General features: G+C 31.4%; 1 protein-coding gene across 1 annotated transcript; it reads right to left on the reverse strand.

The window, feature by feature from the left end:
- Positions 1-5,109: 5,109 nt before the first annotated feature.
- On the reverse strand, positions 5,110-27,004 carry LOC134685048 (voltage-dependent calcium channel subunit alpha-2/delta-2-like). The gene is made up of 22 exons (XM_063544425.1): positions 26,894-27,004; positions 21,737-21,942; positions 20,190-20,339; positions 19,610-19,758; positions 18,992-19,144; positions 18,241-18,405; positions 17,628-17,756; positions 17,189-17,317; positions 16,919-17,040; positions 16,426-16,529; positions 15,888-16,147; positions 15,335-15,479; positions 14,208-14,348; positions 13,910-13,978; positions 13,405-13,733; positions 11,420-11,575; positions 10,704-10,921; positions 9,930-10,131; positions 8,273-8,483; positions 7,680-7,818; positions 6,954-7,113; positions 5,110-5,333 (listed from the first exon to the last, which is right to left on the reverse strand). The coding sequence occupies exons 2-22, from the start codon at positions 21,893-21,895 to the stop codon at positions 5,126-5,128; spliced, it is 3,498 nt and encodes a 1,165-aa protein (XP_063400495.1). The 5' UTR covers positions 21,896-21,942; positions 26,894-27,004; the 3' UTR covers positions 5,110-5,125.
- Positions 27,005-27,776: the final 772 nt, after the last annotated feature.

A 27,776-nucleotide genomic window follows, 5' to 3' on the forward strand; every position in this document is an offset into this window, starting at 1 on the left:
TTTTGTCAATGTTGAAGGAGGTTTGTACTAATTTCATTGTGCCAAGTGTCATACTACTGAATCTAAGGATTAGCAAGAATAATTCTTGAAATTTTTAGGAAACAACCTTTGTGATGTAACTAAATTTATTCAATTTAGGAAACAATCTCTGTGATGTAACTAAATTTATTCAATCAAAACCAATATTCCATGACAAGGATTGATTTTAACAACTTTGACTACCCAAGAATGTCTTGCACAGTCTTCAACATTTGATACCAAACAGAATATTGAAATTAGATGTATGTGGTATGATTGACTATAAGAAAACTCTAGACCATAGACAAAAGGATACAGGTGTCAACAACTATGTATGGCTTTGTATATGTTTGTAACCTTAAAAAATAAGAATTGTAAAAATAAGCTGGAAAGGGCTGGGGACTCCTCAGATTGGCACAAAATAAATCTTAACAAATAGACAAAATACACAAAGCATCAATGTGTACTGTATTCAGTTGCTGAAAACTAAGCCAATTTGAACTAGATAAACCATGCTTTCCCTGACTAAAATAGCAATCAATGTCTGCACATCTAAAGGAATAGTAATTAAGATTTTAAACATTCTTATTATAGCCTGACCGTATGCAAGCGAAAATACAGTTGTTTGAAATGTTTAAAATCTTTATTTACAATCTTACAAGTATTATTGTTTTAAACCAGAGATAAACATACTTGCACATGGTAATCTTTTTTTTTTCTCAAGCTTACTGCACTTCACCTTAAACATAGTTGACATGTATATGATCCTTTAACCTCTACACTTTACTGAATTCTCAATGTACACAAAACTATAATAGCATTCAATCTAAAAAGTGAGGTTGCTAATTTTTTGGTTCTTATAGTTTTTCGGTGAGCCTGTAACTTTTGTTGCAGAAAGCCAGACAGGCATAGTGATCTGGTGGCAGCTGCGATGTTAGCTAATCTCTTAAAAGCTTAATAATTCAGAAAGTAGAAGACCTGAATCCTTCATATTTTGTATATAGATGAATAATAGATGCCTTATGTTATGAACTTTCTGTCTGTCATATGTCAATTGTCCTTGACCTCATTTTCATGGTTCAGTGACTACTTAGAGAAAAGTTTAGATTTTAGTATTCCTAATTTCTCTCTTATTATGAGTAATATGAAAACTATATTTGGTATTGGGTACCTTACAAGGTCGCCATGCCTGTGACAGTTTTAACTTGACCTAAACCTCATTTCATGGATCAGTGTATCTCAGACACTATAAGCAATAAGTCTCCTATATTTTCATCTAACCTTGACCTCATATTCATGGTTCAATGGTTATAGTAATGTTGTTATACAAATTCAAAAAAAATAATTTGGGATAGTATAATCGTATAATGGTATGATGTCGTCTACATTGTTGTCATTTTCTTCTGCGTCGTTGTCCAAAGACACATGGTTTCCAGACAATAACTAGTTTACGTGAATGGATTTTTATAAGTAGGTTCAATACCAGAAAAGACAGGTTCAGATTTATTTTGGGGGTTATGGTCCCAAAACGTTTAGAAATTAGGGGCCAAAAACAAGCATTTATCTAGTTCCAGGGCAACAAGTTTATAAGTATTTCAATTGCTCTGAAATTTTACCAAAATGTTAAATACCATAAGTAGAAGGTTGGGATTTATTTTCATTGTAGAATATGGCCCTATTGTTCTGTAGAACTTTAAAACAGATACAACATTTGAAAACATGACATAAATTTTATAAGAAATTTAATGAAAAAACTTGGCGAGAAAGCTCACACACCTCAACTAAACTTTTTTCTAAGAAGAAATTGTCATCAAAGTGTACAATGAAAAAGTTTTGCAAAATCTTATTATTCAAACTCATTCTTCTTTCAATATATATTACTACAGAATGGTAAAATTTAAAATGAAGTTCTAGTAATCATCCAGAAACCTCTCTACAGCACAAATACCAGTCTTCTTTTAGTTTGAATGATTTTTTTATCTTGGGAGTGTTAACCTCAAAACCAATATGGACTTTTTAGACATGTGACCATATACCCAAGTTTTGGTCCAATCCCAGGTAGGATTCCACCACTTTCGTTCAGAAACCCTATTCTGCATTAGATTCAGTAATTTTGGGACACTTACCTATTGTTGAAGATGGTATGTTGACCTCTAGATTTCTTTTTTTGAAGAATGGACAAAAATGAGATTTCTGAATTGACAGTCCTCTCTTAACCCTTTAACATTCAAGGATTTTTACCTTTTCTTCCCGAATAAAGGGTATCTGTTTTCAATCAATTGCACATTTCGATAAAAAGCTCACTCAAAGGACAAGTTAGGATCATCTGATAGATAATTGATTAAGGTTTCAGGAAAACTTGATTTAAGGAAAATAATTCTTACGTTGGTCATGTGATATCTCTCAAAAGTCACGTGATATGCTGAATTAAAGTGACAAAAATGTACAATTCAAGCGGAAAAGCGGTTTTACAGACGTTTAGTGACGAAAATAGAACATAGTTTTAGTGTTAAATTAATGCATGAAGACTTTCAGAAACGTTATCGGTGAAAACTTTATACAGAAAGATGCAAAACCTCTCTGATTGGTAGAAATATCAAGACTCGAAACTCCGAAAAAATAGTGGATTTTTTGAGAATTTTTGTCATAGTCAAATAAATGGCCCAGGTTTATGTTAAAGATGTACTATTAATAACTGCTTACAGAATGAGCCTTTAGGAAAGAATTTTGAGTAAATATTGAATAAAAATCTGGTATTATTGAGTGCCCAGGCTTAGAATGTAACAAAAACAGAGAGAGGGGAGAAAAAAAGGGGGGGGGGGGGGGGTGTAAAAGTTTTGTTTTTGATGTAATCATGTATTTCAGTTGTCTTTATTGAAATTGAAAGTAAAGTTAAGTTAAGTTAAGTTAAGTTAAGTTAAGTTAAGTTACATTTAATATAGGAATTTAGTTAAGTTAAGTTAAGTTAAGTTAAGTTACATTTAATATAGGAATTTAGTTTTTCATCCTCCGGCAAGTTAAGTTAAGTTACATTTAATATAGGAATTTAGTTTTTCATCCTCCGGCAATGAGGTTTGAACACGCAATCATCCGGGTGTAAGACTGTGCATCTTTCCACTGAGCCACAGATACCATTGACAAATCTTATGAAATTTAAGCATATAAGTCACCTTCTCTGTAAGACTAGAAATTAATTTTGGGAGAACATAATCCAACTTCTTTTTCTTAAGTGAAAAGCTAGTTTTTGAAAATTATTATTTTTTCAAGCAAATTTGTAAGAAAGTTATTCAGAAATGTTCGTTTTTTCGTCCATATGTCACTATTTCTTACCTTAGCGATACGATATTCAACATCCTCATAACCAGACACTAAAGAAACAAAGAATTGTTATTGCTATTCTGACTTGGCTAACAATTTTTAACACATTTTAGATGTTCTCATCTCTTTTGCTATAAAAATTGACAAAACAAAACATGAAAATTCCTTGTAATTTGAGTTTGTTTCAGTGTTGATACTCTTTGAATCAGTTCTTTTGTATGTGTATGGGTTTTACTTACAGTTTTGATAGTATTCTTGTAAATGATCACGGCACAGTTATCAAAATTGTCATTGTCAAACAAAAAACAGCAACAATTTGTCTTGTGACATTTTGTGAAAATATTCTATTTAAAAATAAAAATAAAACATTTTTCCCCAAAAATATTCTTGTCAATATAGGGCAAATTGACATAATGCATTGCATTTTGTTGGTTTCAGACACCAAAAATCAAGTTGTTGGTATACTGATCTTTAATTTGAGCCCACAACCACATATGTACGTCAAAAGTTGTCAACAATACCAAACTTCATGCAAACTACTCCGCCACAAATTTAGCTTAACGGTCAGATTGACCGGTAGGAACGTTAAAGGGTTAAATGAACCAGAAAAGATTCAACAATTTAGCTTACCTTTATGCATTTACCATGATATTATTTTATCTTGAAACTTTATATAAATAAGTTAAGAACACTGTTTTTTTTTTCTTTCTTTTTATTATCATTCAAACTTAACTATAGTAAACTAAAAACATAAACACACAAAAAATTAATACAATGTCAAAAAAATGGAATGCACGATCAAAAGATCTAAAAATGTTCTTCACTGAAAAAATATGTGACTAGAAAAAAGTATTTTAAGTATTTGATTTCTTCAAGGATGCTAAAACTCTTATTATCAAATTACATATGATAAAAGCATCACTTTAAAAAGTAAAAAATATTATTTACACAGATAAAATAAGACAAAAATAAATAACAAAATAAACAACAATATATAAAACACTATATATCTATCACAAATTGGAAAACAATACATGTATATGATAATTCTAAAATATCAAAATATGGGGTGACAGTATATCAATGTAAAACTATAAAACAAAGTAGACTGATGCAACCTCTACACAACAATAGAACTCAGAACATTAAGGGACAGACAGTGGTTTGTGACTTTTGACTTTCTTATGTTTGAAAAATATATATGATTCGATTCTCCAAAATCTACCATGTAAGTAACATCTGACAAATCTTTGACATGAATTTTTAGAATCTTATATTCAAACATGAGATATATATACATAAAAAAATCTTTTAAGATATTAACATTGAGTTCACTGATGGAATTTAAACATGAGATATACATAAAAAAATCTTTTAAGATATTAACATTGAGTTCACTGATTGAATTCAAACATGGTTTTTGAAAGGGTGTCAACCAAGTATTATGTCTATTCTTTACCCAACAAAGATTAAAAAAAATATCCAATTATTACCAAATTAGCATTTTATGTCCAATTCCATCATGAGCTTTTAACAATTAATGAAAAAAGTTATTGTTATAATTATTCAAGTCATCTTACACTGTTGAGCAATCACCACAATGAGCCTTGAATTAAAATAACTAAATGCTTAAAAATTTCAAAATGGCAGTATTTAATTTTTCGATGTGTTTACCAATATCATAGATATAGGAAGATGTGGTGTGAGTGCCAATGAGACAACTCTCCATCCAAATAACAATTTAAAAATTAAACCATTATAGGTTAAATTAACATATAAAATCCTATGTCTAACTAAATACTAGTGTAAATGTAACTGTAAGTACAGAAGACAGTAAAATCATTGATATTTGACAGACATTTCCATGTGTATAAGCACATTTCAGGTCAAGGTCACGTAGTACTGGACATTTTTCCTCAGCAGCCAGTGTACTGGTAGAATGGTCCTCATGAGCACAGGTACCATTAATAATTCTATGGGCTCCAGAATTCACAATACTGAAATACAAATTTATTTCAATTATGAATTTTTCTTTCAAATAAAACAGTATAATTTGGATTACAAATGTATATGATACCAGATTATGTTTTAACCCTTACCATGCGGTGCCCGTCTTTTGACGGGCGGACCCTAATAACCTTTATTTGGCTCCAATGGCGTTCCATACTTTTAGAAGTCCACTTTATGATACTTATTTTAAAAGTTATGCATGTTCCATCAACCTGAGGCTATCCATATTCACGTTTCTCATGTATAAGTAGCATTTTGAGCACAAATACGGACTTGGAAAATTGAAATTGGCTAAAACTCGGTTTTCTGGAGGGGTAGGCTTCACATCTGTATCTTACACAAGAAGTTCAGAGGCATAAAACTGGCAAAGATAGTGCAAACCCACAGCCATATAACTACTGATCATTATTATTATTGAAGTACGCATAGGAAACAACTACTTCCGGTTTGGGTCCTTTCGAAGTCAAAAATCGGCAAAAATCGTGAAATTCGGTATTTTGGGTCCAAATGACCTTCTGTAGACTGATGAATCAAGATCAGATTCACTCCAACCTAACAACTGTTGGGGTCAATTTGTTCACTAGGGTCCACTCTACACGCAGGCTACAGCTGGATACCTTAACCAGCAACCCTGGGTCTTCTGGGTCAAGAGAAGGGGTGAAAAATCGGCAAAATTGACGCTTTTTGCACCTGTTGACCCACTTTGGGGCAAATTCCCACCAAAAAAAGTTTTCTTGACTGTTTCTGTATATCCGGGCCTTTTACAGATATTGTTTGGTTGTTGTCCCTAAATCTATCTAGTTAGAAGTTATTTGCATTGAATCATTGCACAAGGTCATGTTCTTCTCTGGCTGTTTATGACGTCTTTACACTAAATCCATTGTATGTTGGATGTGTACGGATTGAGTGTTTAGTCTTAGAAGCATGACTTTTTTATTAGTTGTTAGTGGCTTTGAACTAGCTGTCAGATAACTGTCAGTACTCTCAGATCTGTTCATTGTGTCTTTTTGTGTTGGGATGTATAAGTACACGACCACGTCCACTTGTATTTTTTTGTCTATCTGATGAGTTAAGCCTTTTTCAACTGATTTTTATAGTTCGTTCTTATGTTGTACTGTTATACCACTGTCGCAGGTTAGGGGGAGGGTTGGGATCCTGCTAACATGTTTAACCCCGCCACATTATTTATGTATGTGCCTGTCTCAAGTCAGGAGCCTGTAATTCAGTGGTTGTCATTTATTAATGTGTTACATATTTGTTTTTCGTTCATTTTTTTTACATAAATAAGGCCGTTAGTTTTCTCGTTTGAATTGTTTTACATTGTCTTATTGGGGCCTTTTATAGCTGACTATGCGGTATGGGCTTTGCTCATTGTTGAAGGCCGTACGGTGACCTATAGTTGTTAATGTTTGTGTCATTTTGGTCTTTTGTGGATAGTTGTCTCATTGGCAATCATACCACATCTTCTTTTTTATATTGTTAATGTATTGACATCTAATTTAATTATTTTTAATTCAGCCTGACCTTAATTGGTTTTATATCATCTGTCAGTTATTTTCACAATGACTTCAATTTTTATTCAATTTTTGTATTCCTCTTAGTCTTACCTTCTTGTGATTCTACAATTAAAGTTATAAAACAAAGTCTCTCTGTAATTATTCCAGTCCTCTATAACTAATAGATAAAGATTGGTCCTTGGAAGAGATGTTACATAGTAGAAACCTGACATACACGGTCCTGAGACATTCCCTGTCAACATACCTCTACCTACAAATACAAATCAATATATTCCAAAGTTATCTATACTGGTCAACATGGTGCTGATACATTCCATGTAAATAAATCTTAACCTGTGAAAATATAAAGCATTATCTATACTCAACAACAAAAAGGAATGTATTGTCCTACTTAACATACCCATAGTTTTCATTTCATGTATTAGAAAAAACAGGAAGTAAGCCTCTGTCAGATGCTAAAAGCACATACACATTACTACTATACTCATCACAAATGAGATAATGATCCAAAAAGTTATCACATTTACAACTCATCAATGCCAAGAGGCTGACTATTATGAAGTCAATCTTCTAAGTATTTTCTTAAAAAATTGACAAAATTATAAGTTGGACAGGCGGACAAGGTGATTACAATATAGGAACCATTTTTAGAATGGAGTAAAATATGGTGATGAAATATTCCCTGTCATCATATCTTGACCTTATTATATAAATCATAATAACTAGTAGAAACTATACTGGACAGTATGGGCCAGAGACCAACACTGTATGGTATTAGTGAGATCTGCATGGTGTCAGTGTTAATAGAAATCTTACCTAGAGCTGTATCATTAGCACTGAAGCTGACAACATCCTGGATACATCCAAACTCACTACTGAATTGAGGTATTGGACCTTTGTTTTTGAAATAGTCATCTTTCTCTGCAGGATTCTTTGGTATTCCTTCCAATGTTACCTAAAAATCAATTCAAAGTAGCTTAAAAACTTTCTGAAACATCAATTATCAACAATATTCAAAAGTCTTTACAGACCAGGATTACAAATAAAAGATGATTGACCCCTTAATAATTATTTGTGGTAACAATTTTGGAGCAATCTAGAAAAAGCAATCAATTGTTCATATTTCAGCAGATTATGACCCAACAGCAATGAAACTAAATCATTTTTAATAGCTTAGCTAAATCAAAATGGCCTCAATGCGCATGACCTAAAATGGTTTACCTTTAAAAATTGTGACCTGGATTGAGAGTTGTCTTATTGGCACTCATACCAAATCTTCTTATATCTATATATGATAGTTAAAGCATTGAAAGAACATGGAGAGCTAGAAGTCTTTGACTCCTTAGAGAAAACAGCATTGAGAAGATATAGCATCATACAAATCAGCAAATTAACCTAATCCTTGTTACCTTTGGTTCCACTGGAGTAATTCTACATGTGCCCTGGAATTCTAAAGTTTCCTTTCTGATAAAGAATTTATGTTTGTAAATGAGATCTTTCATAACTTCTCCTTCTTTCTTTCCAAGCTGTACACCTGCATATTTACTCTTGTCTAAGTTACTAGCAGTAATAAAATCAGGATCAACTACCAAGTTTGCTTTACTATCAAACAGGTAACATCTGAAATAGGAGAAACAAAATCAAAATTAATTTGTTATGAATTGCTAACTGATTCTTTATATACTTTATAATTATTATTACAGACAACTAGTTTTATTTTTAAACTCTATATACATCTTTAAGTACTTTCCTAATTTTAACTAGAAAAACAAGAAGAGTATGAATGATTTGAATTTAAAAGAACAATTTGGTGTAAAAAACTATAAATTTATTTAATTCTAAATTAGCGTTTTATTTAGACCCAAATTTTTATTTTTCTAAAGTGATATAACATAAAATAGCTTTGAAACTAGCATACTATTAAAGGAACACAAATTAAAAAATAAAAAATAACTTGCATTTGATTATACATGTATAAACAAGTGAAACTGCAAGCTACTGCTCACTGATGATACCCCCGCCACAAGTGGATAATATTAATAGTGTAAAAATATGCAAGTGTTCGGTAAACAGGAAGTTGTCAAGTGATGAATGTGAAAACACATCACACGATATAGCTGACTTATATAAATCCTGAAACCAAATTTCAGAAATCCTTGTATAGTAGTCCCTGAGAAAAATGTGACGAAAATTTCAACTTGGCTATCATGTGTAAAAACATACAAGTGTTCGGTAAACAGGAAGTTGTCAAGTGATCAATCTGAAAACGCATCACACGGTATAGCTGACTTAGATAAACCCTGAAACCAAATTTCAGAAATCCTTGTATTGTAGTTCCTGAGAAAAATGTGACGAAAATTTCAACTTGGCTATCATGCGTAAAAACATACAAGCGTTCGGTTAACAGGAAGTTGTCAAGTGATCAATCTGAAAACGCATCACACGATATAGCTGACTTATATAAATCCTAAAACCAAATTTCAGAAATCCTTGTATTGTAGTTCCTGAGAAAAATGTGACGAAAATTTTCAACTTGGCTATCATGTGTAAAATCATACAAGTGTTCGGTAAACAGGAAGTTGTCGAGTGATGAATCTGAAAACAAATCACACGGTATAGCTGACTTATATAAATCCTAAAACCAAATTTCAGAAATCCTTGTATTGTAGTTCCTGAGAAAAATGTGACAAAAATTTCAACTTGGCTATCATGTGTAAAAACATACAAGTGTTCGGTAAACAGGAAGTTGTCAAGTGATCAATCTGAAAACGCATCACACGGTATAGCTGATTTAGTTAAACCCTGAAACCAAATTTCAGAAATCCTGGTATTGTAGTTCCTGAGAAAAATGTGACGAAAGTTTCATGGGACGGACTGACTGACGGACGGACTGATGGACGGACGGACTGATGGACGGACGGACTGACAGACAGAGGTAAAACAGTATACCCCACCCCCTTTTTTAAAGCGGGGGGTATAAAAAATTGATTAAAATAATAACTAGAGAGTTCCAACTATTCACTTCATGCATCAAATCTAAGTATTGCAAATACAGTGGACTTTTACCTTGTTGTACAGCCTGGTTCTTTATCTGGACAATCATAAATCTGACCACAAGATTTGTTGAAGTTACTAGCCTGCATACTCTCCATGATCTTATTATGGAAATCATCATATAAAATATCAAGGCCAGTAACTCCTTCTACTCTAACAGTGGCACAACGTCTATGATCAGCTAACTTTGTAGCTTTACTCAGATAACACTTTCCTGAAATTTTCATACATTAATTTTTATATCTCTCTGATTGCAAAAAAATATATAAGTTCATGAATAATAAGCCAACCAGCAGTGATTACAATTTCAATTACATCATGAATTGACAAACTGTCAAGATGAAGTGCAGTAATAAAAGCATTGTTTCTTTAAAAATTTTGTTATAAGACTTTTGTCATCCCTTTTCCTTCTTTTCCTATCAGTTATCAAAATATAATTGATTTAGATTAAATCATGGTTTTCATTAGCACTGTCATCACAATATGACTTTGACTTTAGGTCTACATTGTAAATTTTCAAAACAATTAAAAAAGAACATGACCTTTAGATTAAAAATGTATCAGAATATTCAAAATACAAATATGAATAAATATTCATATATACCTAGAGCTGCTTACATCAATGTCATTTAGACTCATGTTTTTTATTATCAAGTATTGTTCCAAAGTGTATTTAGCTTTCATATGGTAGCTTACACCGAATAGTAATACATTTAATCAATGTTTGGTGTTTGTATAAAACCTATATGTTATCATGCTGTATATGTTTTTTTAATTATTACATACTGCTACTACAATCGGTATCTAGATCACATCTACATCCACCAGGAAGTGGTACTCCATTCTGTGATGCATTAGTACATTCATCATTACTTATCACTGGCATCCCTTCAAACACAGCCTGAGATATAGTGTTGATTTTACCAACTCCTGCAGCATCCATATAAGGTGTAGATATAGAGGTTTTCCAGGGGGCACTGCTGGTTCTTTTATACCATGGTCTCCTATAAATTTCATGAATATAAATTAATGTATGCTGATCAAAAGCATACATTTTTCTGACGGGATTGCTTCCCTTCATTAGAAGATACTTATTCTGTCCGAAGTGGTTGAGCAAAGGAAGTACTTAGTTAAGTCCGTTAACACACTGATTTGTATCACAGAGTTTATCAATATCTTATGAATAAAAATCTAAATGAATAAGACGGACTGTTTGAAGATACCAACAAAGATGAGACACAATTAGATTATATCAAGACAACTATGATATAAATTGGATAGTTTCTCTCTACTCTTTTTTAGTATAGTTTACTTTTCTTCCAGGTTGGCATTTACAACACTTAGAATTTTAAATATGAGAGCTTATAAAGGAGAAAATCCACCTAATATAAGAATAGACAGTATGCCTTATCATTTCATAACTTAACCCTTGACATGGCAAACTTGATAGACATTTGTCTCATTGGCAATAACACTATACCTTCATATTTTTATATACATACTGTGTTGGATCATATGCTCTGGTTGACCTGTGACCTGGAAATGTTCTAAATACTCCACTTCTTAGACCAATATTTGTCCATTTCACTTGATCAAGGGATTCAAATGCTCTCTTTTTCCACATTTCTTCTATTGGTTGTGTTATTAAAACATCAGCTCTGAAATTAAAACAAAATAACAAGTTAAGGTGTGAGCTATTGCTTTCAAAGGATATAACTGCTATTAGTAGTAGGTAAACAAGATGATTGATGAATGTGAAACAAATCATACAGTATAGCATGCTCACATGAAATTTTATGTCAAATTTCAGGCAGATATTATTTGTTATTCCTGAAAATGGGAAGACATTTTTTTTTTATGTATAAATGAAAAGTCAGACATAAAAAAGTATTCAACCTCACCAAAGAATTCTTATGGAGGTTCATTAAAATTGAATTTGTAGATTTGCAATCCACTTTCAAAGAGAAGACAGCGTAGAGTCTAGTTCATCAACAACCATTAATAATTATTTAATGGTAAATCAAAATTTGTACACATGTACAAAATAATTCTTAAGTTGTTTAAGGAATGACTGTAATATTTTTTCTGTCTATGAAGAAATAACATAAAAAATTTGGCGCACAGTGAATAACGCGCGTAGCGGGTTATTTAACAGTGTGCACCAAATTTTTTATGTTATTTTGAATGGACAGAAAAAATATTACAGTCATTTCTTATAATTTAATTCTAAATTCCATTTTAAACCGTAGAAAACCATGAAAAAACGTTGATGACATCACAGTCACATGACTAAATTATGTCTATGAGCTCATAACAAAATTACCTCAGCCAATCAGAAGGCGCGTTACATCCAAAATTAAATTATTCAGGAATATGCTTCATTAAGAATAATAATGCTACCTGCCACCAGCCAGGGCTTCCAAAAAATATTATGCCAGCCGGACATTTTATACCTGATCCAGATTTAAATCTCTAAGACCAAGTCACAAAAGGCAATTTAAATGAATTATAGTAATCAGATGGCCATCCCAATGAGTGACATTAAATTTAAAAAAAACGTTTATTAAACTTTACTTTGATATGAATTTGATGTTCTGACGTTAACTGTTAAATTGAAAGTGCATAATTTAAAGTGTGCACATCTGCGTGCTCATATCTGCCTTAGTCTCTTTAATTGGGCAAAATGATGTTGTCAACAACTTTACTTTCGTTTTTAAACCGGATGTTGACATGACAATGGTAAAACATGGACCATATACGGATACGGATACGTAAAATCCATGTACGTATACAAAGCACAACTGAGTGAAGAAGCTCTTTCCACGTTATTTCTTCAACAAAATACTTCAAATGAACTTTAGATACAGGTTTCAATGATAATTTTAGCATTTATGAAGAAATGTAGGATGCATAATTAAACTTCCCACTTGGCACATGTGCACTTGTGTTCTAGTTCATACTACGTAGTTCCTACGATTTTTCATTTAAAACCTTTTTTAATTTTTCATCAAATCATGTTTATAACCGATTTCTTATAATTTTAATCTTTTGGACTTAATTAATAAGATACAAACCGCTGAAATGTTAAAAAATAATTGTTAATAGACCGATCAATTTATACGATGTCTGGTACTGAAAATAGTCACCAGTCACCTGAACAGGTAGATTTCAGGGTTCACCGATTTCAGCTGTCCAACAACTAATTAGCCTTGATTAAAATTAGAAAGTATTGAAGTAGGGGTTGTTTTGATAGTAATTAATCATCATCTCACTTTTATGACCGGAAATGTGTGGCTGTGAAAGGCAAAATATTGGGTCTAAAAGATTGTGAATTATGTAAAAATGACCGAAAAAGCCTTGATATCTAAAAAGTAAAAGACCGTTTCATGCTTTCCCCAGCCTGACTTGTATCGGACATTATACAATTGTCCGGAATATATGACCGTTTTGGAAGCCTTGCCTGCAACAAAGATTTTGTAACAATTACCTAATCCCTTTATGAAATTTCTGTCCAGCTTCACAGCCACGATCTGTTTCAAAACTGTTAATCCATTTATGTGCTGTTAAAGTCTTTTTAGCCAAGTTATCATCATATATATATTGTGTTGGATCACAATGACTTTTAGGAGGAAGAAAAATGGTAGAATAATTGAAGGTAATTGTTAATCCTGGATACCGTTGCTCATTTTCCCTGATATCTAGATTTTTCACTGCATCAGGTAATTCTTTCATTAAGTTTTTATATTCCTGAAGAAGGTTATAATAGCTCTTTGTATAACTTGATCTGTCTTTTGGCTCCTGAGATCTCCTGACAAACTAAAATATATATAAAGTTTTACTTGTTTATTGTATATTATCATTTATATAAGATATCTGGTTCAAGCAGACAAACATGCATCCCTGAATGAAACAACATATTAGTTCTAAACGCGAGTTATTTAATACCTAACTAAGCTAGACGTATGATAGTTAGTGAATAAATGAAAACTTACCATATCTGTGTCAGCTAAACTGTATGCAAAGGAATATTCTGATTCATTCAGTGCAGCATAGTAATAAGTCTAAAACATACAAATTGTCAGTTACTGTAAATATACTCTACATTCAACTAATATTACAAAATCACTGATTACTCTTAGACAAAAAAATAACTAAGAAATATTCTTGAGTAAACTAGTACAAATATGCAAACTCAATTTTTGAATAAGATTTTTGATATGCAATTTATGCAATACATGTACAAGAGTTTTTGGAATCTAACTTTTCTTTACTCCAATTTTGGTAACTTACCCTTTTCTTTCCATCTTTTGCTTTTTCTATTTCGACCATTCCTTCTCTTCCAATCATCATGTTCTTAAGGACTTTAGAAAATTTACCATTATTGTCCATCTCCAACTGGGAAACTGGTATAAATATAGGGTCTTCTAGTAGCTAAAAATTTAAACCATAAATGAAAATTTATTAAAGGATTATAATCAGTCAATTTAAATGATATCAAAAATATCACTTTGGGAAAACTATACACAAATTTTCAAGTTATGAACCATCATGTGTACCATCATATGACCTTGCTTTAAATTTCAGTTGCCAGTGACTGTATTGGCCATTTCCATTCTCAATTTTAAGACTATAAAATTCACAAATTCTATGTCTAAAACTTGTCTTTTCTTATATTCAAATTTAATATCAAATATCCATACAATTAGATACTTTTTAAAAAAATCTTTAAGACAAAGTGGTAATCAACCTTATGAGTCATTTATATATCAAAACTATCTTTTCAAATTGCTATAGCTAATCTTGATCCTAAAGCAAGAATGTGATTTATATAATCATTGAAGACATTTCAGTTGCAAGTTACCATTGAACAAATTCCATTTCTTGTAAAATCATTCAGTAAACAATTCTGAAAAAAAACCTAATCTTCAAAATTAAAAATTGTACTTCATATACTGACCCAAGACCACAATTAATGACCCTGCTTTTCATTGTTCATGAATATAGTTCTTTTTAATTAGAGTGTATTTTTCCTTAATTTTTTTCTTTCCCTTCCTCACTCATTTCTTAGATTTTTTGGGGTGGAAATGAAAGAAGAGAGGTGAAATATTTTTTTGGATGTTGTATTTAAACTGATTTTGATATGGAATGAGTAATTAGACCAAGTGCAAAAAGGTAATATCTACAGTTTTCCAAACATCTCTTGACTTGTCCATAGGGGTATGGATGTGTATTGGCTAAATTTGTAAAAGTGATTGCTTCAATCTTTCTGAATTTTGGATATATATTTGGACTAGTACTCTACATTACACACACAAAAAATTTGACAAAAGTGCATGGTGCAATTTTTTTAATGATACTAAATGTTCTAAAGAACTGATAGAGAAATTAATTGTGGTCCGTGGCCATACTAAACTTACATTTGTACTAGGCTTCAGTTTTGGATGATAAATTGTCTCCCCTTGGTCATTAATTAAGAAGGAAATAACATTTCCCCACTGGTGTTTCTTTAGAAAGTTCTCAATCTCATCCAGTGTAGCATCTACTCCAACTACTCCTATTGTCCTAGTTATAACAATTCGTTCATAAAATTACACAAAGCATTATCTAAAATGTAGTAATCCAATAACATAATGTGCCATGAAAATATATTCTTGTGCTTTTGGAAATGTCTCAAGTGGTCTCTTGGTAGCATCTTTCCCTTGGTTTTAGTTTGTAACCCTGATTTGTTTTCTCTCAATCTATGTAAGCCTTTGGAACAGTGGTATGCTACTGTTGCTATTATTTAGCATTGAAAATATTTCAGTATTTTTTGCTTCTCTGTCTATTCAAGTTAGAATTTATAGATGTTAAAAAATTTGCTAATGAAATCTGTTATGAGACAAAGACAAACCATTCAGCAAATAAAAAGAGGTCTTCAAGAACATAGGTACTTTCAAACAGGTTATAATCACAATATGGGACTGAACTTACTTGCTATCTGAGTCTAGTTTGCTTATGACTGGGACAGCATAAGTCACCATCAAACCAAGGCCCCAGGCATCTAAATAAGGTGATGTCCACAAAGGCTCTGTGCTTCTGGCATTAGAAGACAAGAAATCAAAATAATTGTTCATCTGTGAGATTAAATTTTCACCAGTGGTAAGTTTGGTGAAGCTGCCTCTATGTCCACAAGCTAACTTGCCTGGAAACTCTTCAGCATCATCTTTGATTAAATAACTAAATAATCTGGCCTGAAAATGTGAAATAATCATATCAATAGTATCTACATTTCAACAAATGCATACTGTTGATATTTTCACTTTAAGGAATCAGTTTGCTACCTATACAGTTTACTGTAGTAAGTCTTGTCTACTTAAAACATAAAATATCTAACCAAAAGAAAAAAAATAACAAAATAAATAATTTTCGAGCTAACAAATTATGCATGAAAACCTAATGCTTTGAGAGCATCATTTACAATTGCTTTTCTGTAAAAACTAATAGTAAATTGTATATTGTATTTAATTACCTGAGGGTTAAGGTACTTCTGTTTCTCTTCAGCTACATCCCATACTAATGTCCAGTTGTATTTACATACTGGTCCAGGTACAAATCCACTTCTGGTATAGTAACCTGTAAGTACAATATTTAACAAATATCTCTTCATACTTAAAATCATTCTTTATATCTGATAGAAAGGTAGTCGAATTTTGTCTGATGTATGTACAATGTAGGATCATTCAAATAACTACCACTTCACCACATTTTCTTAAAATTCATATGGTCATAGAATGTAATCATTAGACCAGCATAATTTTCAATACTCAGTTTAGCAGAAGAACTTGTTGGATTTATTATAGTAAGATACCATTTTTAACAAAATACTGATAAATTTTTCTAACATTAACCAGATTTTTGGAAAAATGATTTTTTATCAAGAGCTTCTAACTATGATTTTACAAAGAGAATAGTATGTAGATTTTTTTGTTTTAATTTAGCCAAATACTTTGACAATGACTTACCTGGTCCACATCTGACACTTTCAGCATCTGTATCTTTACCATCCGTGACAAATACAATAATAGACTGACATCCTGTCCTGGGACTTCTAGTTAGTAGGTCATACCCAATAGTAAATCCCTTCCTGAAAGTAAAATGTTATGGTACACATCAAAATTAACTCAGTCTATAACAATTTTAATGATAAATCTTGACAAAAGGTAGTAAAAGGAGGTAGTAAAAATCAATTCATACTGAAGTAAGCATTAATATACAAAGAAAGCTGTTCATACTCAAGTTCACTTGTGCCTCCTGCTTTAAGTTTCTGAATCTTTTCTATGATATCTTTACGATGAGCATTGGTAGCAGGCACCAACTTTTCTTCACGACAGCTTAGAACATCTGTCGAATATGCATGCCACCTGGAAGAAAATATAACAGATTTAGTCATTACATTTTTGGTTTGCATTGTTTGATTTGATAAGCAAACACAATTCCTTTAGTTAAAGATGTAATTACATAGATACAACTGTTTGAACCAAGACAAGAGAACTATGACCTCCATTGAAAAAAATTACCCTAACACTGGCACATCTACTTTCATGGGAGTTCCTTATCTACACATTAAATTACTTGCCTTAATATCCCAGTTCATATAACATTGCCATAGTCCAGTTTTTTCAATGATTTAATCACAACCTACATATATATACACTACTATTATACACTTACTTGCCAACATCATCCCAGTATGAGTCTCTGGCACATATAACACTGACATAGTCCTGTTTTGTCAATGTGTTTATCACAGTTTTGGCTACACCTTTAGCTATACTGAATTTTTCGCCATCCATTGATAGACTGAAAGAAAATAACTAAAACATTACATCTGCAAAGTTAATCGGTTTTTATAACATTATATAATTTTGTAAATTCAATTTGTAATTCTTTTTTTTTTTGCTTCAAAAGGAGGACTTTTTATTTTCACATAGTAGTTTTTCATTTCCCTTTGATTTGACAGATTAAATATCCAAGATGTCAGATATACTTTCCTTCCGTACATTTCTGTATGATTGATATACTATGTACAAATTTATTAAACTGATGAGTACTAATAATGTAAAAGAAGTGTGTAATTTAGGTAAATTTATATTTAGATCTTTTAAGCTTAGATCTGAAATGTTAAAATAATGTTTGTTTATAACTACAACACCTTCTGCTGTCACATAGTCTGTGTTTATGTATGTATTATATGTATTATTGATGTTGATATAATTGTATACCTATAGTTTATATAGACTTTGGTAATAAAGATATATATATATAGATATATAATGTTTATTACCTGCAATCTAAGATAATGACTACATCTTTTGGACCGCTTGTAGCAGCAATATACCATGGTCTAACTCGAGGATCATAATCATTGTAAAATCCAGCAAAATTTGTAGACCATTCTCTTCCTGGATAAATTCTTACAATTCCTGCTGTTGATCCAAAGTACTGCCATCTTTCAATATAAAAATTTTATTATAAATATTGGAACTCTGTCTTAGATTTGTGGTCCTTAGCATTTTATATAAATTTCATAAAATTTGGATGAGGCAAACTTAAGTTAGAGTGCAGAAACTTAATAATTTACAATTTTCAAAGTTATAAAGGGGCATAAATCTAGAAATGTGAGTGACTCATTGCCAAGTTCAACCTCTCTGAGAGTTTTGGTTCTTAGCATTATATGCAAGAAACTTAATTTAGAGTAAGGACATGAAAATAGTACAGATGGATGTACATTTAAGGATAACACTTAACGCCCAGCTTGCCTACACTAGTGGCATTAAAAGTTGTTGAAAAATGCTGACAAAGTTTCCATACAAAATTCTAATTTTTTTAAAGCTTGAATCAAAAAAACAAGCACCTATCTTATCTTTATTTTCTCAGAATTTTGATAATTGAAATAGACACCATTTCTGAAAATAGTGTTATTTTGATTTTCAGTAAAAAACATCCTTCAAAATGTTCTAGGATACCATAATTACTGTGTTTTTTTTATTGTCCATTAAATACAAATAATTATGAATGACTAATACTTTAACTACCTGAGAGAAGAATCTTCAGCCTGGTTTTGTTTAAACATTTGTTCCAATGCAGCAGTGAAATAAACATTGTTTATAACAATATTGTCATCTCTGGGTACTTCATCTGCAATCTTTATTGTAGAATGGTTCCATATGACTTCCTGCTTGAAATACCTATGATATAATATTACATTGTAAGTCATTGTTGAATTGTATTCAGTGCTGACTTTTACCATATTTTTTTTTAATTTGCGCTTCAGTGTGTATGTATATTTTTTTTAAATTGTTCTATGGACTAGTGCAATGTATCTGGCATTTTGAATCAATGAATACAAAGATATGTTCAGGTTTCATAAGAAGGAATGTGAACTGAATGTATGGGTGTGTTTAGTATGCAAAAACTTTCATTCTTGATAATACTGTTAGAAAGTAAAGATAGAGTTTTTTTGGTCTTAATTGAAAAATTAAAGTGTTTTGTTTTTCTTTTTTTATCATTACAATATCAGGAAACATCAATCAAAAGTACATATCAAATCATTGATAGAAATCTAAGTTATGGAATATTTCATCTTAAACTTATATATGTATATAAATAAATAAATAATTTTATCATTTCAGTAGAAATATACATATACTTACGGGATAAACTTGCGATCTTTTGGTAATTTTTCTGGGATATCAGAGTCCACATAGAAGGTCTCATTTAATGCTGACAAAGATTTCAATTGTAAACTTCTGTTCTCTGACAAAAAAGTGTCATACAATTCTCCTACTTCTACTGCGAGTCTCTAAATAAATCATACAGAAAATAATTCACATATTTGTTTAAGTTTTAATTTTATTGATGGATTCAAATCCCAAAAAAGAATCATAAATATGACATACAACTGTGCATGTAGTTTCCCCACTAAGAGTTCAAGAATTTATTCTGCTTGATGACTGCACTGCTCTAGTGTGTGTGTTGGTTTTTTTTATAATAAAAACAATGCAATGACAATACTGTAAATTCAGAAATTATTGTGTGCATTTATTATCGCGATTTAGTCATTTAAAACCAAAATGTGATTTTAATTTTTGCGATATTCAGAAAAATCCTGTTTGATTCATATAGAAAATTTCAAAATGTGAGTTTTAGTTATTGCTTTGATAACTCTGTACAAGTTTTTGCAATAATAAAAACATCGCAATAATTTCTGAATTACAGTACCTACAAATGTACCTGTGCAGCTCTTTCCTTTTTGTTGAAATAATCACTCAGTTTTTCTTTCACTTGTTTGACAATTTCTTTCCCATCTTTCTGTTCAAAGGTGTATGTAGCATTATCTAAGTAACCCTGGGAGAAATCTCTACAGATCCCATCATTAGCTAGCTGCAAATCAAGTCAAATAAATCATTCTAGAGAATTATAATGTTAATGTTGTCTAAGAATAAATGAACACAATTTCTTTTCTTTATTCATCTTCTTTAAAAGTAATGCTAATGCCTTACAAATAACAGAAAAATCAACCTTGTAATTTTATGTCTATTTGAGTTTTTGAAAATTATAAATTTACCTTTTGATATAAATAAGCTTCATTATGCAAACATCAGTGTCATACAGTTACAGACCTGTTTACCCAACATGATGTCTATCATTAGAATTGTCAGTAGTTTTGCAATGTTGTCAGTAATATTCGCTATGAATGCCATCTTGAGGGGTTTGGGGGCATGATCCCCTTAAGAAAATTTTGAAAAATTAGATAGTATCTGCAGTCTTATTCAGATATTTTTGCAACAAAGATTATAACCTAAAATTTGCATGATTTGACAAAAAGTTGAGCTAAAGTTTGGGATAAGCTAATACATGCAAATCTGATGTTCACTGTGTACTTATAAATTAAGAAACAAGATTTGTACATTTAAAATTTCATTAATTATTTAATCTTGTACAACACATTAGAACTACAAAACCTCAAAATAATAAACTCAATAGGGACTAGATTTCAATAATCATTGAATGACTATAAATATTATTAAGTTACTATCAATACAAAGTTGCCAATAGTTTAAGAGTTCAACAAGGTACTTTAAAGATCGTATTCAATTCACAGTTCAGAGTTCGCAGGATCTTTGTTCAGTTCGTTTTTTTCTTACGCAAGAAAAACTTTTCACAATGTGCGCTACTGTAGGGAATTTTCATAATTCCTAATGCTGGCATCCTGATTCATGCCGTCCATGAAATATACTTGATAGCTATCATTTTGCACTTTAAAGAGCTGCTATTCCCAGTAAAAAAGTGCCTTTTAGACACTGATCGCCGTAAAGGTAAGCAACTATGATATTTTCTGGATTGTTAGAAAATCCACAGTATTTCTTGACGAATCCCTATTGAATAATTTCATTGAAAAATCCTTTTAAAATAGGGACAATCCGTACAAGTAAACACCTCTGCTGTTATATACAAAAGTTAACTTGTTCTAAAAAATATTGCTGAGATGCAATGTATTTAGCTATTTATTCAATATATATTTTAATAAGGCACCTCATCTGATCATTAATTTATTATAATATATATGTACATGTATGAGTTGTACAAATAATGATTACTTGCTAATGTAATGTTTAATTTCATAGGCATCATAGATTTGGGAGGATGTGGTATGAGTGACAATGAGACAACTCTCCATCCAAGTAAAATTTATGAAAGTAAACCATTATAGGTCAAGGTACTGCCTTCAACACGGAGCCTAGGCTCACAGTATATATATATACGGTATTCGATTTTACCTGCAGTATGTAGTTTTCTATCAGTTGAGCCCAGTTCTGTACATCTCCTTCTAATCTACCCATATCGTATCTTTCTTCCCCTGGATAACATGTGATATCCTTTGGTAAGATAATCAAAAGTGTGGTAACAGCTAATAAGAAGTGTAAATAATACATCATCTGTTTATACGGATGCACCCCGCTATTAGGTTTTAAAGATGTCTCATCTGAAAAAAACAAAAGATCATGTAAATTTTAATCATAAAATGAACAAATTCACAGTTCCACTCAATCATTTCACTCATCAAACTGAAAGAAAAAGACGTTAATTTCTTAAGTGCCATAACCAGCCTATGTATACAATTAAACATGGTGGTCTAACTTGCTGGAGAACTAACTTTGGGTGTTTAGGGATATTTCAGGGGTTGGAAATAGCACTTGCTTGTCTCAGGGCCATGGCATTTTTTCCATTGTAGCACAAAATCCTTTTAGTGAATGAAACCTCAACTTGCAAACTCCCACATGAATATAAGAAATGTATTTGGCGAGACAGTGCTGATACTTTGGAAATGCAAATCTGGAGAGTTAAAGTAGCTACTCAAAAAAAAAGTCTTGTAATTGCCTTTAACAAGGAATTCTCATCAATGAATTCATAAGTTACAGGTATTTTTTTATGTATTTTTCACATTTTATTCAGAAATTTAATTATAAAACTGGTTGTTGGTACAAACTTAGTCCACACATCCATTATATATACATGTAAATACTGACTTATATTTACCTTTAAAATGAATGACTTTTTTATTATGTGTGTAAATGTAATTATAAGATTTGCTGGTTTGTTGGGTTTTTTTTGGTAATAAACGCAAGAAAATGAAACAAATTATCATTTAACATTTTTCAAAAAAAAATTATAAAACAGAGGTGGATTTAGGAAGGGACTTTTCTTGAAAAATTTTGGTTTATTATATATAGGGAATCACTGAAGCATGACCAGAGCGGACATCCTGTCTGGTCACAAAAGCACTGCCTTTAAAAAGAAGATTTTAAACAACAGATAATTCAGTCTACCTGACTGGTAGTCCAAATAATAGGGCTCTTCACGGTTAGTTCAGCCATATTGGATAGGGGGCAGATTTTCATAATAGAGGTAAAAATGGTGTGAAACATACAGGAAAACATCATTAAAACAGAAGCTGTTGCTTGGAAACACACATAGGATTTCCCACACTTTCATACTATTTCCACCTCCTTCCAAAAAATCTGCCCCCTATCCAATATGTCCAAACTAACCGTGAAGAGCCCTATTATGCCGCTTTAGTATGGCTTTTTGATAAAAAAAAAAAATAGAGTTGTAGGAAGGCATAATAGCAAAATAAAAAAATAGACAGCATAATTATTTAGACTACCTGTCTGGCAGTCAGTGGGATCCGCTGTTGTAATAAAATTAACGGTACCAATTTTCTTGCACCAGATGCGCATTTCGACAATACATGTCTCTTCAGTGATGCTCGAGGCCAAAATATTTGAAATCCAAAGCTTATATAAAAGATGAAGAGCTATAATTCAAAGGCACTGGCTACGGTTACATGGAAATGTAACAATAATAAAAATATTATTGTTACATAGGAGACTAAATGCCGGAATGCAAAGTCGGGTAAGGAACCGATTAATTACGAATGTAAAAATAATTACTGAGGCTACGGTTACATGGCGTTATTGTTACATGAAAAACAGCAATCATTAAACTTAAATCTTGTATAGTTTTGTTGCCTTAATCTTGCATATGTACGAAATAATACTTGTAATAATGATAAATAATAAATATTATCGTTAACAAATGGTGTTTAAATTGTTTTTTCTAACGTATAAATGGTTTTGGTGTTTTAAAGATACTGCGTCTTCCTCTTTTTGTACTTATGTCTGTTGATGGAAACGGCGAGAGCGAAGTTATAGCATTCTGGATAGTTTCTGACTTATCTCGAGAAACTATAAAAGAAATGACGCAACTCTTCAAAAAGTACAACGAAAATTGGTCCAAAATTCGATGTGTAATGAGTGACAAAGACATGATCGAGAGAGACGTCATTATGGAAGAAATACCAAATGTACCCTTACTAATATGTCTTTTCCATGTACTAAGAACTTTCAAGAGAGAAGTGACTACTGAGAAGCTTGGAATTTCAAAAGACGAACGTATTTTGGCTCTTGAATTGCTTCAAAAGATGGCATATGCTAGGACCAAAGACAGCTACTCAGAATTTTATCGTGAACTTAAAGACACTAATCTTGAGTCAGTTATTAGGTACTTTGACAAGAAGTTTGTATAGCTGAATGAAATTTGTGTCTTGATATTGTTTCAGTTGTGTTTCAAACGAATCCCAAGTTTTAAATTTTTCACCCACAACAAAATTGGTCACTTCATCCATAGTGCATTGTATAATGACAGTAATACGAGTAGGTGTGCAGTTAAATACTTAAAGTGAACACTTTTCTCAGCCCGAGTTCTCAACAACAAACCATTGGTCTATATTTTCGCCTTTGGCACAAATATCTTTAAAACACCTAAACCATTTATACGTTAGAAAAAAACCAATTTAAACACCATTTGTTAACGATAATATTTATCATTTATCATTATTACAAGTATTATTTCGTACATATGCAAGATTAAGGCAACAAAACTATACAAGATTTAAGTTTAATGATTGCTGTTTTTCATGTAACAATAACGCCATGTAACCGTAGCCTCAGTAATTATTGTTACATTCGTAATTAATCAGTTCCTTATCCGCCTTTGCATTCCGGCATTTAGTCTCCTATGTAACAATAATATTTTTATTATTGTTACATTTCCATGTAACCGTAGCCAGTGCCTAATTCAAAAGGTCCAAAAGGTATAGTCAAATCCGTGAAAGGAATCAGAGCTTTGTAAACTGAAGACATTGTGAAAAGACGCTTTTAGGCTTGGCCTTTTATCTGTTTATATGATGATTTAGACTTTATATTATATTATTAAAATTATTAAAAAATTTTAAATATGATTATCATTACTTTAACATAAATTACAGTGTTCTCCCCAGGCACTTAAAGGACCACGGGCCCGCGATGTATAATTTTTTACCGCGGTGGTATCGTTCTTGCCGCGATGTATAATTTTTCTCCGTGGTGCTAAAGTTTTCGGTAAAAAAATCGTATTAAAATCGGTAAAGTTTCAAATGACTTCAACTTTCAGTGAGGGTTAAAAGTTTACATGAAAATTGACCAGTTCTAACCAGTTTAATCCAGTATTGACAAGTAGATTGTTTACACCACGTGATCGATTTACCTGTTGAGGTTAACTTTGATGATTGGATTAAATCGATGTACATCATTCTCTTGTGTTTTAATTAATGATGAGATCATAATTTTGATAACAGACTTGTAATAGGGGACAAGCAGACATTTGTTAATGAACTCTATTACGTCAGTCTTTAGTGTCTTTAGTCAAAATAATTTGCCTGTTAGAAATCAATTGTGGAGTTACTTCCCCTGATTTTGCTTATAACAAATAAATGCTCCTCACATATAATTTCTCATTGAAAATTAAAATAAAGTACAAATTGATTGCAAAATTATATTAGAATGTTACATTAAAAATAAAAACTTTCTTAGAACATACCAACAAAAATGTTTTGCAAATTATTTTAGAGAATCATACCTTTATACACAGACATTTTATATTAAATTGGTAGTGATTTGAATTTTTGGCAAGGGCTGTATAGCCAGTCAAGATTGTTAAAAACTTCCATTTGTTGAGAGAGTGAAAAGGTAAATGCCTATATTAAAAGGAATATAACTTTTAAAATTACCTTTAAATTTTGAAATGAAGCAATTTATGTAGTATAATTAAATTAATAACTAATATGCATAAGAATATAAAGAAATATGTCATTGTTAAAAAGTATGGAAAATAGTTTTTAATTTACTGAAGGTTCTGTATCAGAAATTAGTCTTGTTCAAAGTTCATTGTTAATGGTCAAATCTAACATGGGGAATGTGTAGTATAACTACAAGTATTGGGACAAAATGGCTTGATCAAAATATTCAAAGATTTTAAAGTATACAAACTGTTTTATTGATTTACTTTTTCTACCAATAATGTTCTGACCCAAAGTCCATACAACACAGTACCACAGTAAACAAAACAAAGGCAAAAAGGTAATGACAAAAACGAACAAGAAAAAAATAAGCGACGCAACGCGACACAAAATATTGTAAAAATATTGTAAAATTCATTTCGTCACGCGTTACCCTGGTGCTATCCAAAAATCATGGGGAGAACACTGAATGTTATTTACATATTTACAAGTAGAATCTGACAGCAACAAAACCTTATTTTTTGACACAATGTCTACAAAAAAATAAAATAAGATAAGATAAACAAACAATATTAATTCAGAATCTCATCAGCCATAGCTCGTGAAATAGACAATTTGTCATGTAAATCAAATTCTAAATAAACTTTATATGCGTCACTACGCCAATCCCCGTGAAATTGTATCAACTCGGAAGGAACTTTACTGTGAAAAGCCCATGTAGCCCCTCCTCTCCAAAAAGAATGAGAGGAAAATTTGGAAGAATTTATACCACACTTTTCTAAAATGTTCCGTAGTATTTTCTGAAAATAAGAATAACATAAAATTTTAAATCCTTTAGATTGTGGAATTAAATTTAACGTGTTGAACTGACCAGTAAACTTTTCGAAATGACTAGGAAATATTTATGAAAATTTACCTGAAGTGAACAGGTATTTCTGTTAACCAATCAAATGCGTATAAATTACGAACGATAAATTTTTGTACAAACAGGTAACGAGTAATGTCGAAAGCATCCGTGGAATTAAGTATTTTTAATTAATTAAAAATTTACCGATTTAGACTTTATATTACAATAGAGTTTCAATTTCATAACTATAAAGATTCCATTATATTTTAAAATCATTGTATTTAATCATTTTACGTATTTGCTTAAAATTGTCATTGGTTGTTTTTTGTTGTCATGTTTTAATACAGTTGAGAAAATTGATTTTTTACTTGATCAGTCCAAAAACCTCAATAAATTGCTATTACAACGATTTTAATAAGAAAATTAAAAAGAAATTTCTTTGAGGTCTGCTACCATGTACATCTTATTTACCTGGTTATCAATTTTTTCATAATCTATGGTAGAAAAGGCGAAATTCGTAAGTACATCTTTTGATGCTGCAGCTGTGTTTTCACAGCAACATTTTTATGCAGACGAATTTTGAAAGTAACATAGCGATTGGTTGAATTTTCACGTAAGAATAAAACAAACTATTTGATTGATCCAAACGGTCACGAGTCTTCTTCTATTGACTACATCCTAACTCATGATTCCATCAATGCTCAAGTCTATAATACAATACGACTAGATATGCTTCATAATAATACATCTGATCATTACCCACTTTTGACAGAAATTGAAATGGAACTAAAGCTTAAACATCAAAGTGATCAACCAATCAAACCACAAAAAGTCAACTGGGATAAAATCGACATTTCAAAGTATGAGGCTGAGTTAACAAATAGACTTGATCGTAATCCAATTGATTATACTTCTGATCCTTTAGCCATTGAAAAGCTGTTGGACATCATTAAACAATCACAAGATTCTGTTGTTACTATAAAGAAGCCCTCAAAACAAAGAAACAAACACATTTGGAACGATGAAATTGGTCTGGCACTTATAGAAAACAAAAAGGCACTTTATCAATGGAGACAAGAGGATAAACCTGTTGATGGAGAAACAATGCAAAAGCGCAAGAAAACTAAAAAGGCACTTCGCAGAGCTAGGCGGCAGGAGATTGCCAAACAAAGGGATGAATCTATGCAAGCCATTATGACGGCACAACGTAGTGACAGTAAAATGTTCCATAAACTAGTAAATGCGCAAAGAAAATCAGGAAAAACCATATTATCTGAGCTTAATGTACAAGGAGAAATTCACTCGTCAAAGGACGACATTCTTCAAGGGTGGAACAAACACTTTAAACAACTTG

The sequence above is a fragment of the Mytilus trossulus genome, chromosome 1 (genome assembly GCF_036588685.1).
Source record: "Mytilus trossulus isolate FHL-02 chromosome 1, PNRI_Mtr1.1.1.hap1, whole genome shotgun sequence".
Classification (NCBI taxonomy): domain Eukaryota; kingdom Metazoa; phylum Mollusca; class Bivalvia; order Mytilida; family Mytilidae; genus Mytilus; species Mytilus trossulus.

What these genes read in the sequence shown, in the direction of transcription:
- LOC134685048 (XM_063544425.1), bottom strand. Translation starts at nt 21,895, where the DNA reads ATGATGTATTATTTACACTTCTTATTAGCTGTTACCACACTTTTGATT. An exon ending in AAGTGTCAGATGTGGACCAG is followed by an intron (nt 16,530 to 16,918) that starts GTAAGTCATTGT and finishes TTGTACTTACAG; the next exon opens with GTTACTATACCAGAAGTGGA. An exon ending in AGAAGTACCTTAACCCTCAG is followed by an intron (nt 16,148 to 16,425) that starts GTAATTAAATAC and finishes TCACATTTTCAG; the next exon opens with GCCAGATTATTTAGTTATTT.